The 15,179-nt window shown below is 44.4% G+C and overlaps 1 protein-coding gene across 5 annotated transcripts in view; it reads left to right on the top strand.

Annotated features, from left to right (window-relative positions):
- Window positions 1-15,179, top strand: part of Ttc17 (tetratricopeptide repeat domain 17) — a 103,871-nt gene that overhangs the window by 58,449 nt on the left and 30,243 nt on the right. For 3 of the 5 annotated variants that reach the window (XM_021154024.2, XM_029474323.1, XM_021154030.1), the window contains exons 17-19: window positions 1,262-1,432; window positions 11,176-11,435; window positions 13,561-13,714. In XM_021154024.2, coding sequence (XP_021009683.1) covers window positions 1,262-1,432; window positions 11,176-11,435; window positions 13,561-13,714 — 585 coding nt within the window. The remainder of the gene's footprint in view (window positions 1-1,261; window positions 1,433-11,175; window positions 11,436-13,560; window positions 13,715-15,179) is intronic. The other 2 variants (XM_029474324.1, XM_029474326.1) reach the window with 1 other exon arrangement.

Raw genomic sequence — 15,179 nt, 5'->3', positions numbered from 1 at the left:
GCTTAGTGGATGCTTCAGAATTGAAGCTATGGCTCTGAAAAGTGTTTTCTTGGAAGGACTTGCTTGGCACACCACGCCGCCTCAGCATTGTTTGTCGTCTGTTTGCTCTCTTCCCAAGCTGCTTGTGAGTTTCTTGAAAGCTCAAACTCTCGAAACCAAATCCCTGGCTTTGGCAACATCTTTGCTGTCTGTGTGTGAGAAGCATGGCAGTGGAAAGTGACTCCTCCCTCAGTCTGCAGTCATGCTCGAATGTCCTGGTTAAGGAGAGAAACGACACATCCTTAACCAAAGGGTCGTCTCTAATAAGAAAGCTGTGGCCTTCCAGTGACTGCACCTTCAGTGACTACGTACATAGACCAGAACGGCGGAAAAAGACACCCATTCAGCGAGCTAGACCATCTGGAATAAACAGTGGCAGTGGAAAGATGTCATAGGCTGGCTATTACCACAGACTGGGAGTTGTTCATGTTAACAAACATCCCTGATAGGAAGAAGTCCTTTAACTCGATGGCACCACGGTAGTAAAATCAGTCCCACTGTGTGTGTCAAGTAGGTACCCACTATAGTGAGATCAGTCCCACTCTGTGAGTCAAGTGGGTACCCAATGTAGTGAGATCAGTCCTACTGTGTGAGTCAAATGGGTACCCACTGTAGTGAGATTAGTCCCACTGTGTGCATAGGCAAGCAGCCAGAAGTGCCAGAATCTCATTCAAGGTTTGTCGTTTTGGTCTTAGATCGTTTTTACTCATGTAGCCAGAATGTGCTATCTAAAAATAAACAGGTGTCCAATCACACCACAGGCTTAATGTGGGGTTGCTGTCACTCTCCTTTAATCCTTGGGTTTGTAATACATGTATATTCTTAGTGATCCTCACCTTTTGATATGTCTCATTTTAAGCTACATGAAATGATAGTATATTTCTCTGTAATCCCTTATTCTCAGATATATCCAGGCTCTACATGTCTTACTTTTTGTAGTACTTTTAGCTTTGAGGGAGTATTTTACAGCAGTGGGTGAAACAAGATCTTGAGGCTCGATCTTGGTTGCCTGCCAGCTTTTCACCAAAATCCTTGATTCTTCCTTACAGCGGCATAGCAGCCAAAAGTTGAATTTCAGTACAAACTTTTGAGCCACGTGCATTCCTCTGGACTGACTCCTGCATTGTCTGAGAGTCACCTTTGCTCTTGATGCTTCGGGGCCTTACATTGAGGCAACATGAGAGATGTTCTAATGTATGTGTCTGTGTCTCTTGTCATTGAGGTCATTGTCATGAGAAACCCCTGGACAACAGCCATGACAAACAGAAATACTTTGCCAAGCCACAGTCATTGGATGCTGCTGCAGAAGAGCCCTCTGGGCACGGAGCAGACGAGGACCCTGTGCTGTCTGTTGAGAACGCAGGGAGGGACTCAGATGCCCTTAGACTTGAAAGTAAGTTGATTTGACCCAAACTGTGCTTCTGTGGGAAAATCAACTCCTGAACACTAGGCTTCCACTTTCCTCTCCTCTCAGAGTTTGTTTCCTCCTTGCAACATCCACTCCACATAGGGTGAACATCAGATCAGGAGGGTGAGCATCCAACTGTGAGGCAGAAGACACTGCAGTGAGGGGGTGCGCCTCACACTTTTCTCCACTCCAGCCCCTCTTTTGTAGGCTTTCTTCTCAAGGTGTCAGTCTGTGCAGTGAGGTACTATTGACAGGAGAATCCCTGTGACTTCTGGATTACTTTGCCCTGACCCCGGCCTGTCCTCAGATGCTCTTGTGCTTTCTCCTTTGCTGTGTCGGGAGGATGCCTGTATCCTGACCTTGCTCATCTCTCCTTCCCTATTCTTTGCTATCTTGCCCTGGGTGTTAGAGTCTTGTGAATAAAGCAGTGACTCCCAAGCTATTCTTGAGCTCAGGCATCTGCACAGCTCCAGCCTGAGTTCTGTAGGCTCATTATCTTGATGTATAGGTGCTTTAAGTCTAACAAGCTTGTTGTCGAACTTGAGCTTACTTTTGCTCTGTTTCCTGAAGTGTATAATTCCCGTAGCTGTGACTGCAGCTCAGCTCACCCAAGGCCCAGTTTATTTCCTCAGTCTCAGACCTGTTGCTGCTTTCATTTCTTCATCTGCTCTCTCTGCTGGTAACTGTCTCAGGCTGTCTTCACTTCTGCCTTTCCTCTTAATCTGTTTTCCAATAACTGTAGCCTTTTACTTTGTATATACAACTATCTCTGTGTGTCATACATACAAGTATATTTAGAATCATAATTATATAGGGGTGTGTATGAGTGTATGTGCACACACATTTCCATATAGAGGGAACAGACAGAAAGAATGCAAGATAATGCACAGAATTGGTACAGAATTTTCAAAGCAGAAGCAGCCATTTTTATGGATATCTGGCATGTCCGAAGCGTCGTTTCTGAACTGCAGTTTTGATCAGGTAAGTTTCCAAGCTTAAAGTTTTCAGTAGTTCTATTCTGTGTCAGGAGAATCTAAATTAATACGGGTTTGTGAGGCACTTTTGCCCTGTTCTGTTTGTAGCTGTTTCATTTGTCAGGAAGTACAGTGTCCATTCCACTCTCCATATCTTTTGAGCCTCCATATCTTTTACACAGACTGGTAATGACCTTTGCAAATGCTTTGCTTTAAATGAACAAGGCCTGGGCTGGGGCATGGAGTTTAGTGGGCAGTGCTTGCCTAACAAGCACAAAGTCTTGGGTGTGTTCCCCAGCACTGCATAAACAGGGCTTGAAGCTTCACTTACCAGCTACATAGGGAGTTCAAGGCCAGCCTGCTTTATATGGCACTGTCTAAAAGAGGGAGAGAAGGAAATCCTATACATTTCCAATGCCACCTTCTCTGTGTAGCATTCACAAAGGTTCTCAAACATGTAAGGAGCTCCATCTGCTATCTTGTTCCTATGTTTTACAAAACATATTCCATATATTGTGATTTGTTTGTGTGCCTTGGCTCACATCAGATTATGAGCTTTTACCAAGATTTTGTTTACTAAAAGAATTTATCTTAGAGAGAGAGAGAGGGGGGGGTGTATATAGGTGTTTTGCCTGCATATATGGTTGTAAGCACGCTATGCATGTTTGGTTGTAAGCACTATATGCATGCAGTGCCAGTAAAAGCCAGAACAGGGCATCAGAGCCCCTGGAATTGGAGTTACAGAGGCTTGTTAGCTGCCACGTGAGTTCTGGGCAGCAAACTCAGATCCTCTAGAGGAGCAGCCAGTGTTACCTGCTGAGCCATCTCCCCAGCTGCTAAGACTTAATTTTACTTACTGTTTCATGTATGTAAGTGTTTTGCACATGATACTCATGTATGGATGAATATCATGTGCATGCCATGGTGCCCCTGGAGCCCAGAAGAGGACCTTGGGTCCCCTGAGACTAGACTTTCAGATGATTGTAGGGTACTTGGGTGCAGAGAACTGAACCTAGGTTCTCTGCAAAAGCATCGAGTGCTCTTAACATCTGATCTAACTGTTCAGCCTCACAATTTTTAGTTTGTTTTTCCTGAGATAAACTCTTAGAGAGTCCCTGTCAGGAACTCCCTATGTAGATCAGGCTGGACTTGAACTCATAGAGATTCACCTATCCACTTCCTAAGTGCTGGGATTAAAGGTCTGCCCCGCAATACCAGGCATATAGTTTAGTTTTATTGTTTGTGTTAGGGTATGTACACATAAATGCAGATGCCCACAGAAGCCAGAAGAGGACAGCAGAGCCTCTGAACCTGGGGAGACCCACCTGACATGGTGCAGGGAACTGAACTGAGACCCTGGATGGGCCTAACCACCTGCTGTCTCTTCAACTCCCAGATTATGAACTTTTTATATACCATGTCCCATGACATCTTATATTTATTAATTCAATATGGTATTTGCCTTATGTGGATTGAATTAAAATATTTGCCAAGTAGGGTCAGTAGGATGGCTGCTGCCAACGCTGATGGTCTAAGTTTGATCCCCAGTCTACATGGTGCAAGGAGAGCACTGACTCCAAGTTACCCTTTCACATCCAAACACATGCCCATACGTGTACACATGTATGTGCACAAAGTACATAAAGGAAATGCTTAGAATAAATACTAATACAAAATCTTGTCTCCTGCTATTAACTGTTTACAGCTCTGTGTAGGAGAAGCAAGGCAGCCCTCAGGGAGCGCCCCACTCTCTCCCTGACTGTGGGAATGGCTGTGTCTTTGCTGCCCACGGTGACCTTCACTCTTAGACATTTTAAAAACTGCTCAGCTCTATTAGAAAGGATTAGACTTTAAGGAAACTAAAGCTCACGTTACCAACTCAAAAAAATGTATCCTTAAGCAGGACAGTCAGTTTGCTCACTTCCAGTGAGGATGAGTCGCTCCTGATGCCTGGCAATCTCACGTCTTCTTTGGCACCAATACACCCACACAGTTCCGCGAGCATCCTGAGGTTGCTTGGACTGAGAGTCATCAGAAATTACACTGAGTCATGCGGAGGGCTATTTTACCCATTTATAGACGTGGTCCATATTCCAGTTACAACTCTGTAGTAGCTGGCTGTTTGTGACTACCACATTAGTCATTATTTTTTTTCTAGGACAATTCAGAATAAAACACAACCACAGTTTTGCCCTGTCTCCCTTTTGTGTAACACATCACTACCTGAGACAGTAGTCACCTAATATTTCTGTATCTTCAATTCCATGTTCCCATGTGGTTCTCTTCAGCCCCCATACTTAGGATGAGCCATGGTTACTCTGACTGGGACAGATCATTTCTTGAAGGCCCCTTCAGCATCATGCAGACTTATCTAGGCAGATCCTGCTTTCCTCTGCTGATTCTGCTCACACTGTGAAAAGAGTGAACACTCATAGGTACCCACTTAGATGACACCTTGTGTAAGGAATCTGGAGTTCTTTTTCTTATCATCTAGGGACCAATGATATGTCCACAGGAGGACAGATTTGGTTCCCATGTTCATAGCAGTAGGCATCCTCTGCATGATTATCAGTTGTGACAAGTCCTGCTTTTTACCATAAATAGTGTGCTTTCATAGACAGCCAAGTATAGAAAGTAAAGACATTTGAAAAGTCGAGTTTAGGGGAAAAAAAATTAAAGAAACACGAATAGTTAAGACCTCTCCAGTGACCATTAACTATGATGGTAATTCCTACCATTTGATGGCATTTTATACTTTACATGGTATTGTGCATTGTGTCCTAATTTGTGAAATAGGTATTATTAAGCTCACCTTATAGATGAAGATCCAATTAAGGCTCAGGGAAAAGTTTGATAGGTCCCTCGGGTTGTCAGTAGGTGGCATATCTAAAATTCATGTTCAGCCTCCTGGTGCATAGGGTCTCATTAGTAGCGTGCTTCAGAAAAAAGGTTTGATGAGTGAGAACATTATTTTTAGTTGATAAAATAAGTTTAATGAGTAGACTGTTTTACTAAGAGAAGTACAAAGATGATCTCAGACTAAAGGTCAGTCTTGGTCAAAGCATGTACATCCGACCACCCTACATAGCAACACGTTTGTTTCCCTGTAGATGCAAGAAAGAGCTTTACTCATGCATCCTTCTCTAACATTTCATTTTGGTAAGAGACTGAAATGATGCTGTAGATTGACGTTTTCAGATCGGTCCAGGTCCAGGGTCCAGGGTCCATTGCTGGCAGCCATCCTTGGAGAAGGGACACTTAGCAGTTGTAGTCATAGACCCTGGTACCATGGTCCAGTGCCACCACCCAGTGCTGGTGTTAAAGGGACAGTTCACCTCCCTGAGCCAAAGGCCTTAACACTCAGAAGCACTTGTAATTGAAGGAGCCCTGATATTAGTAGCAGAGTCTCCCCTAGAGACTCCCACTAGCTTTTCTGGGCTGTCCTCTGAGCTGTCGTTCCTGTTGGACTGACTCACAAGGAAGGGCGCTCCACTGGGCTCCTGCTGCTTTCTTCCTGCTGAGCTTACCGCACTCACACTGAAGTGGGGAGGGCGGGTACCGTCCTGAGAGTTTACACCAGTGCTTATGTAGTAAGTCCCCTGTAGATCACAGCTTTGCAACCTGACATTATGATCAGACCACTGACATTTAAGGAGGACATTAGGGCACCAAACAGAGTTGCTCAGGGCTCTACACTGGTTGCATCCTAATTTGGAACAAAGTTTGTCTGTGTCCGGTATATCATAATTAAAATTAAATATACAGGGCTAGAGAGATGGCTCAGCAGTTAAGAGTACTGGCTGCTCTTCCAGAAGACCCAGACCCACTTCCCAGAACCCACACACAGCAGATCTCAACTGTCTAACTCCAATTCCAGGGGCTCTGACACCCTCACACCAATACATATAAAATAAAAAATTAAATAAAATTATTTTTTAAAAGTTAATATAGTCTGATGGCCTTCATGGTGCCCACCTGCAATCCCAGTACTTGAAAAACAAGGGCAGAAAGGATTATGAGCTTGAGGTCAGTTTAGGTTGTATAGCAAGCTCAAGGACAGCCTAGACTAAGTGAGAAGATCCTGGCATCAGACAGACCACTTCAGTTTGGGTGTTCCATTGGCTAGTTCTGTCTGACCAAACCATCCAGGAGCTGTTGTAAGTCAGGCTTAAGTGAGTAAGGACTTTGACTTACACCCTGCCTGTAGTCTCTTCACTCTCCATGGTTTTTGATAATCTAGTGCACATTTTTCTGTCTTTTGCTCCTGAAAATTCTCTTGTAACCTGTTTCAAACCTGTAAATGGTGTTTCTTACCAAATACAATGCCGTGTCTTTATTTCCATTCTGATGTTCCATTCCCTCTTAGTAGTGTCCCTGGTACGTCATCCACCAGCCTCTGTGGCTGCCTTGGGTCCATCTCTCCCTGGATGATCCATTTCATCTCCCGTTGGTTCAGCTCTTTCTAACGCTGAACTAAAATACAAGCTTCCCCTCCTGAGGCTAATAATCCTCTTTCCTGTTACTGCCCTGCTGCCCTGGCGTGGCGGTGGTTATTCCTGCCCACTCCACTCCACTCTTCCAGGTCAGCTCAGTATACTCAATTCCTTCAAAATGCTGTGGCTTCTAGTCTCATTGCCACCCTTAGAGTAGTCCCACTGAGATGTTTTAGTCTTCCTAGCAAAGTATTTGTTCACCTGATTGTTTCTGAGCAGTATGTCCGTAGCCACTCTTACCATGTGTCACCCCCTCAGTCCCATGGTCCCTCATTTAATGTGCATTGGGGACTTTCACCAGGTCTCTGGCTGCTAGCATAATCAGCTTAGAATTCCTTAAACTAAGGTCCCCAGAATTAAACTTGAAAGTCTATGTGGTTTTGAAACATTGAGAAATTGTGCTGAGCTGCCTTCATTGAAATTTGGGCCACATAGTCTATATTCTCTACTCTCTGTCATTTCTGTCAGAATATCTAACATGGCAGATACTCTGTGAACCCCATGTGACCCTCACTGTGGATACTTACATTCTCTTCAGAGTCACAATATTTATCCTCCATTTCCCAAGTGAAAACGGTGCCTGGTAAAGAAGATGAAGGAAACGTGGAGGCGTGCGTGCATGTCAGTCTCTGTTTCAGTTTATATCACACCATCTGCCCCATGGGCTACAAGCCTAGAGTCTACTCCTACTGCTTGCTTCCAGCGCTATTCAAAATCGGAGATTCCTCTACAATCCAGACTTGTCAGCATACGGAAGACTGTATTTCCAATAGAGGACGTCTGTACAGGATGCTGCTCTGCATGGAGCAATGTCTGCAGATCAGTTCTTCCTTCCATTCTACTCTAGTCTTTAAGCCCCCTGGGTTATGATAGTCCAGCCCTCAGCACACTACTAAGGGCCAGCAACTCAGTGAGTTATCTGACAAATGCACTAAGTCCCCACTCTGTCATGCCACCGTCTCCTCACTGTTCTCACGTCTGTGAACAGCATTCTGTTCTCATACTCAGCCTGAGAACTGACTGCCTCCTCATAGAGAGCCTGACTATTCATACAAGGTTTTAAAATCCTGAAGTCATATTTAAACCTACTCAATTATTTCCTCCAAAGATCGCTTTGCATTCCCAAAGTCGGCTTCCTTTGTTCCCTGAAATGCCTTTCTACTCCCATGTTCTGTCCTTTCTTCTCCCTCTCCACCCGTGCTGTCACCAGCTGACCCTAGACCTGGGCTATCCTCATCCTCATGGCTTTCCCACACTTCATTGTTATTCTGCTTAAGGAGCAAGAGGTCCCTTTTGTAGGAACCCCACCGGAGAGCCTTAATGTCACCTCTGAATTGTACCTGCTGATTGCCTATCCACATGCTTTGTTCTAAGTAAGTTGCAATTAGTCACACCTTAGCACATGCCTTCCATGTTCCCGCATACATATCTACTTTGGTCCATAAGTACCTGAGCTAACACACGTGTGCTTTTAGAAAGTTTCCCCCAGACTGCTTCTGTCTAAATCCTACTGCAGTACTCTATCTTTCTCTGGGAAGCATTGTGTGACTGCATTCAGATCATCTTTATTATAAAATTTTTAATTGTCCCAAATGTACGTAGCTTTGTGGTTTCGAGTTCACTGTTGGTTGGTTACATTTAATTTGCCAGGGTCAGAAGCATTCATGTGCTTTATGCTCCCATCAAAATAGTTATGGCACAAATGACATAGGAAAAGCTAAATAAGCAAACCCCAGCTTCCCTCAGTCACAACACAGCCTGTTTGTGAACCACCATCTAAGGAGTAGATATGAAGTGTGTGTGTTTAGTGTTGTTCCCTAAGAATGCCTGTCACCATGGCTCAAACACCCTATGGAATAGATCACTGGAAGCTAGCAGCAGCAGAACCCTGAAGCAGTTCCGTGCCTTCCTTCACTTGAATGCCGGCTTCCATTATGACATATTCTCTCTCTCTCTCTCTCTCTCTCTCTCTCTCTCTCTCTCTCTCTCTCATTCTCATATTTTCTCTCTCTCTCTCTCTCTCCCTCTCCCCCCATCCTCTCTCTCTCCCTCCTCCTGTCCCTCCCTCCCTTCCTCCCTCTGATAAGTTTAAGTTATGCACTTGTATAATACTAAGCGTGACCATATACACATGACGGGAGTAGTACAAAGCAGTAACTTTGAAAACTGTTTTCTTGGACATTTTGCAGGTCAGCAGTGTGGATGCTTTCACATAATAGCCAGTGCTGAAAGAAAGAAAGAGTTTTAGACACAGTCTGTGTTCAGGTTAAGGTTCTCGTTGCTGTCATTAAGTCATACAAAAGCAACCGAGGGAGAGAGGGCTTTTGTCACATAGCAGCTCAGAGTCTGTCCTGCAGGGAAGACAAGGAAGAAACAGGGAGGCAGGAACTGAAGCAGAGGCCATGGAGAAGCTCTGCTTACTGGCTTGCTCTCCATGGCTTGCTCAGCCTGCCTTCTCAGGGAGGCACTGTCCACATTGAGCTAGCAGGGCCCTCCCACAATTATTAATCAAGACAATAGCTCTACACGCTGGCCTACAGGCTAGTCTGATAGAGGCATTTTCTTAATCCAGGGTTCCTCTTCCTAGATAACCGTAGCTTGTGTCAAGTTTACAGGAAACCAGCTCTGCCTCCCATGTGCAATCTGGAGAGACTGAAATATCTTGAGAAAGTACTCCGCGGTCTCCCTTTGGCCAAAAGCCACATTCTGTAAGCCCGGTGTTTTGCTGAATGAAACTTATCAAAGACTCTTTCCTGTCTCAGACTGGGTGGGGAAATCCTTTGTGAGCCATAGGAAGAAAAAGAAAAAGAACCCAAAAATCAGATGAGGAGCAGTGAAAGCCAACTCTGACAGCTCAGTCAGAGGCCGGGCAGCTCTTACGTCTATGCTGCTCTGAGAGTTCTCAGTGCCAACTCTCTAGCTGTTTTCCTGGCTGGTGTGGCACCTAATTTTATGTCGTTTGCCATTGAGCTGGGTGAGCTCTGGACTCTAGTTATGTGCCCAACTGGCAAGGTAAACCACAGAGTTAAGTCCTCAGTCGCCTGCAGGACACAAATAAGACAGATCCAGCAGATCCTTGGGAGCACCATGATTGCTCTGCTCCCCAGCTCCTGGGTCTGCTGTATGCTGGGCCCAGTACTGGACATTAGGAACAGCATAGCAAGACAGAGACTTGAAATTAGATCTTTGTCAGCCTACGTGTATCACTGGTCACGTGAGATCCTGACACTGGCCTTAGTAATAACATGTTTCTAAATCTCTGACCATCCTGGAGTTGCCACCTGAAGGAATCATGACGTGCCATAGGCACCAAGCCAGTGCTCCCTGGCTTACCAGTGGGTGGGTGGATAAAAGGAAGCAGTTTGCTCTTAGTTTTTGTGCCCTATTCATTTCTTTTTTCTTTTCTTTTTTTTTCTTTTTTTTTTTTTTTTTTTTTTTGCCCTATTCATCTCTAAAAGGAATAAGATATGGCACTTATGAAGCAAATGATATAAAGCACAGCAATTAATTCAAAGTAAATAGCAAAGATTAAGTAGCAAACAATTTAGAAAGCGGAAAGAATTATGTTAAGAAACCTGAAATAATCATTTCTGAGTCTCCTCATGGTCTAAGCATGGGGTAGAACTTGAAGGCTATAAACTTCATGGTAAAATGTGAGAGGAAAATTTTGCTAGCACATTCCACTAAAATCCACAATAGGAGATCTTAATACTTAAACAACATAAGTAATACCTTCATATCCATTTTTAAGGAATTAAACTAGCATATAGCTATTTTTATACTATCACTGAAAATGGAAGCTTCCATTAGAGTAGTTTTCTACTAACCTTTCTTCAGTTCACACAGCTAAGCAAGCCATGTGGGCTGGACACACAACTGTTTGATGGTACCTGAATAAAGTAAAAGACCTACATATGCAATAAATTGCAGAATGCCATCACCCTTGCCATCTATGGTTTGTATGTTGAGCAGGTGATCTTTCAAATAATGTGCCACAGCTGTCCCCTCACTCATGACACCATCCATGGCTGCCTGCCTTCTGGCTCCTGCCATTACTTTTTGACAGGCTTTTGGCAAAGGCTAAATGGCAGAGATGGTGTTCTGTTTTGAGGTTTAAAGATGCCAAGTGGTATTCTATGACGGGAGCACTATAGTCATGCCTCTAAGCAGATCCAAAATATCCCTAAAAACAAGGTTTGAATCATTCTGTACTTGAGTAAACGCCATGAAACTGTTGACCACACAACCCCTTGAATTGCAGGCACAGTAGTTGAAGAGAGCAATGGTTCTGACGAGGTGGAGAAGTCAGATGAAACAAAGATGTCCGAAGAGATACTGGCTTTGGTGGATGAGTTTCAGCAGGCCTGGCCTCTGGAAGGCTTTGGGGGAACATTAGAAATGAAGGGGCGACGTCTGGACCTACAGGGAATACGTGTACTGAAGAAAGGACCCCAGGATGGAGTAGCCAAGAGCTCTTGCTATGGAGACTGCAGAAGTGAAGATGATGAAGCAACAGAGTGGGTAAGAATTTGCCAGCTCAGTGCTGAGGAGAAGGCCCAGTCAGGCAAACCCCAAAGCCAGCATAGTGACATGTGCTTGTAATACAGCACTGGGGACAAGGACAGAAATCCCTGTAGCTTGCTGGCCAGCCAGCCCAGCCTTGTCAGGAACTCCCACCCAACGGAAAAAAAAAAACAGATAACAGCTCCTAAAGACTCTACTGGAAGTTGTTCTCTGACCTCCGCACCCAAGCATACCAGTATGTACATAAACAGACTTGAATACAACACATACACACACATGCACCCACGTATACACAAACACACAAACACATACACAAAGAGTTCACCAGCTTAATCCTCATGAAACTGTAGCCAGGTTTTGTACACTCGTACTGTACAAGTATGGTTCACACTGTAATTTTCTAGGAAACGTCGTGTTATAAACATTACTGACTCTTCTGGGAGGTGAGAGTAAATGGGATGCTGTAAATCACCCTCAAAGCCACAGCCTAGTGATGGATGGCATACGTTTCCTTTTGCTGTCTTCTGTGTACTCATCAAGACTAGTCACCTTGTTCATTTCAATACCAACTTTTCATTTAGATTTTTAAAAAATTAAACTTAGCCTGATGCAGTATACACCTGTAGTCTCAGCACTCAGGAAGCTGAAGAAGGAAGATGACATGAGCCCAAGAATTCAGAAGTAGCCTGGGCAACATAGCAAGGCTGTTCAATAATAATAATGATAATTATTATTATTATCATTGTTATTATTATTATTTTAAGGGGAAAACTTGGTTGGGTTTTGGAAGATATTTTTCCTTTTCAAACTATATTTTTAAATTGGAGACTAAGATTCAGTGTAAAAAGCACTCACCATTCTAGTGAGCCCTTACCCTCATCTCACGTGCTAGCCAGCCACTGTCCAGACTCAGCCTTCCCACAGGGAGACAGAGGCAGAGACAGGAGCATCTCCAGAAGCTCTCGGGCCAGCTAGCCTGGAAGACAACAGTGAAGACACCCTGTCTCAAACAAGGTGGCAAAGCCAGTACCAGAGCTGAAAGGTCATGTCCTGCATGAGCTGCACTGCCTACACACACACACACACACACACTCGTGCACACACACATGTGCACACACACAGTATACTCACATCTCTCGCACACAGAGATTTTTAATGGATATATAATAACTCCCCCCAATCCCATGTGGTTGCACGGACAGTAGTGAGTGTAGGACCATCCCCTGGAGCATGGTCAACCCATCTGGTGCCGAACCCATGACAGAACCTGACTTTTCCTCCCCCAGAGGTCATCCCTGTTGAGGCCTCATGAGCCCTTCCTGCATGAGGGTAGCCATAAGCTGCTCTGGGTTTATGAGCACAGTAGATAGACCTGTCATGCTCAGAAGGCAGTGTTACTCCAGCTTGCCCTGCCTCTGGCTCCTCCAGGCCTTCTGCCCTCTTTCTCAGTTGTCCCTGAGCCTTCCAAGGAGAGGATATGATACAGATGTCCCGTTTGTGGGTGAACACTCTGTATTTGGGCAAGTTCTGAGTTTCTGAGTTACCCACCATTCACTACACAAAGAAACTTCTCTGCTGGATTCTGAGAGCTTCAGTAACCAGTGGGTACGGAAATAGAGATTTCAAAGGCGTTTTGGTACAAGTATCCATTTAGCAGACTAATAGTAATAGGTCCACCCCATCCAGCCCCCAGGAACCATGGATTCTTGGCCAGATTCCCAGTCCCAGGCATCCCTTCCCTCCTGTGGAGCAGGCCCTAAATCCAATCAGATGACAACTGCTAATCCCGATAGCACCGTACCAATACGCACCCATGAACATACATTGTCATACGGGCTGATCTTATTCACAGCTAGATAAAACTGTCAATGACTTTTTTCCTTTAATAACCTACATAACGCCTTCTTGTGCTATTAAAGATAAAAGTGGAAAAGAGCTTCCTGGTCAGCAGCAACTTGATTTTTCCATATCCTCTGACCAAAATCTGTGTTGTCTCCAGAAACAGACTCTTGTCATCAAGGTCTGATGGGCTAGGCTCTCCTTACAACCCCTGAAATCTGTAGCAAGGGACAGATTAAGATTCACTGGTCTCATTTGTCTCTAACATGTTTTGGATTCCCAGATCACATTCCAGGTCAAACGTGTAAAGAAACCCAAAGGGGATCATAAAAAACCTCCTGGGAAAAAAGTAGAGGCAAGTCAGGCAGAGAATGGACAACGTTACCAAGCAAACCTGGAGATCACTGGCCCAAAGGTGGCATCTCCTGGGCCCCAGGGTAAGTGAGGCTGTCTCCCATCTCATTCCTTACTCCAGGTCACCGTCTCGTTTCTCACAGGAGGTGTGTTTTATGACTTAGAGCAGTTCCGATGAGAGGTTAGAGGACATTATCAGTCAGCAGTATAAGGAAATCCCATTAACCCTTTAGGTTGAAGACCACTGCCTTGCCCCCAGTTGAGTTTTTCCCCCAGCAGTTAAAAAGTAGCAGTAGAATTCCTTTTTTAAAAATATTATATCCCTTTTTAAAGTAATATTTTTACTATCTTAGACTAATAATTCAATTCATTAAAATCTGTCTTATCTAACTAAGTTAGATAAATAAAATATTGAGTAGGGTCAGTTTATCCTAACTCAGGATATACCTCCGTCAGTCCTGCATGTCCGAGGACGGTCTCCTGCTGTGACAGGAGAAAACTTGGATTGGTTGTGCTGCAAAGCCTTGTGTTGAGTTACAGAAGGCAAACACCTCTTTCTGCTGAGTCCATCTGTAGTAGTAGGAAAGACAGCCAGGTGTAAAGCTCGGAAGTGACCCTTCTGAGCAGTTAGATGTCACTGTAAGGAGTCGTCACACAGCATAGTCGACACGGCAGTGTTTATAGCACTTCACGCTAAGGACGCTCCAAGGTAGAGAAATATAAAAGATAATTCTGACACAAGGGAGGCAAAACTAAAGTCTGAGCACTGATTTTGCAGGATATTTTTATATATTTGTATCATATATTTTCCACGGGGGCGGGGGTAATATCAATGTCATTTAAAGACCATAAACAATGCAGCAGTAAGATAAAATATGTGTAGCTACTTTATCAGACGAACACGCAGCACTCCCACTGTAACAGAACATCTAGTCAGTAGCAGCCAGAAAGAGGGGACATAAACAGCTAAGGGTTTGCTTACCAGACTGTCTAAATGTGAAATGTAGGCCACAGTGAAAATCAGCAGAGCAAGCCTGAGGTTAGTGTGACAGATGGGTCAGAGGGATTTAGACCATAGTGATAACTCTTCTACTGATGCACTCGAGGAAAGTTGTCTCATATTTACCAAAAATATATGCACAGAGTTCCTTATCCTCACAGAACTGATGCAACCTACATGCTGCACTTTCCTCATTAACTGTATACAGCATGTGTGTGACACGTGCAGCGCAGCAGAGAAACACAGCACATCAGTGTAAGGACGTCCCATCCCAACAGATGGTAGACACACGGTGTCATAGCAACTGTCGTTTTCTCACATTTCAGTATCTCTGATACATGAGATACATGTCACAGATAGATGTTGGTAACAGTTGGCAGGTTTTTTTCCTGTCATACATTGTCTGAAGTTGTCTATCCTGTGGAGTTGATGGTCTCTTGGATCAGCTGCCCTTGGCCTAGCAAGCGAGCACATGAAACAGTAGAAGCAAGTCAGCGCAGCAGTACCCATGCTCTGTGGCACTAAGAGAACTGTAGGTCACCTGTGGT

Source organism: Mus caroli, chromosome 2 (assembly GCF_900094665.2).
Source record: "Mus caroli chromosome 2, CAROLI_EIJ_v1.1, whole genome shotgun sequence".
NCBI classification, from domain to species: Eukaryota; Metazoa; Chordata; class Mammalia; order Rodentia; family Muridae; genus Mus; species Mus caroli.
Note: the sequence above shows the minus strand (reverse complement) of the source record. Positions and strands in the feature narration are given on the sequence as shown.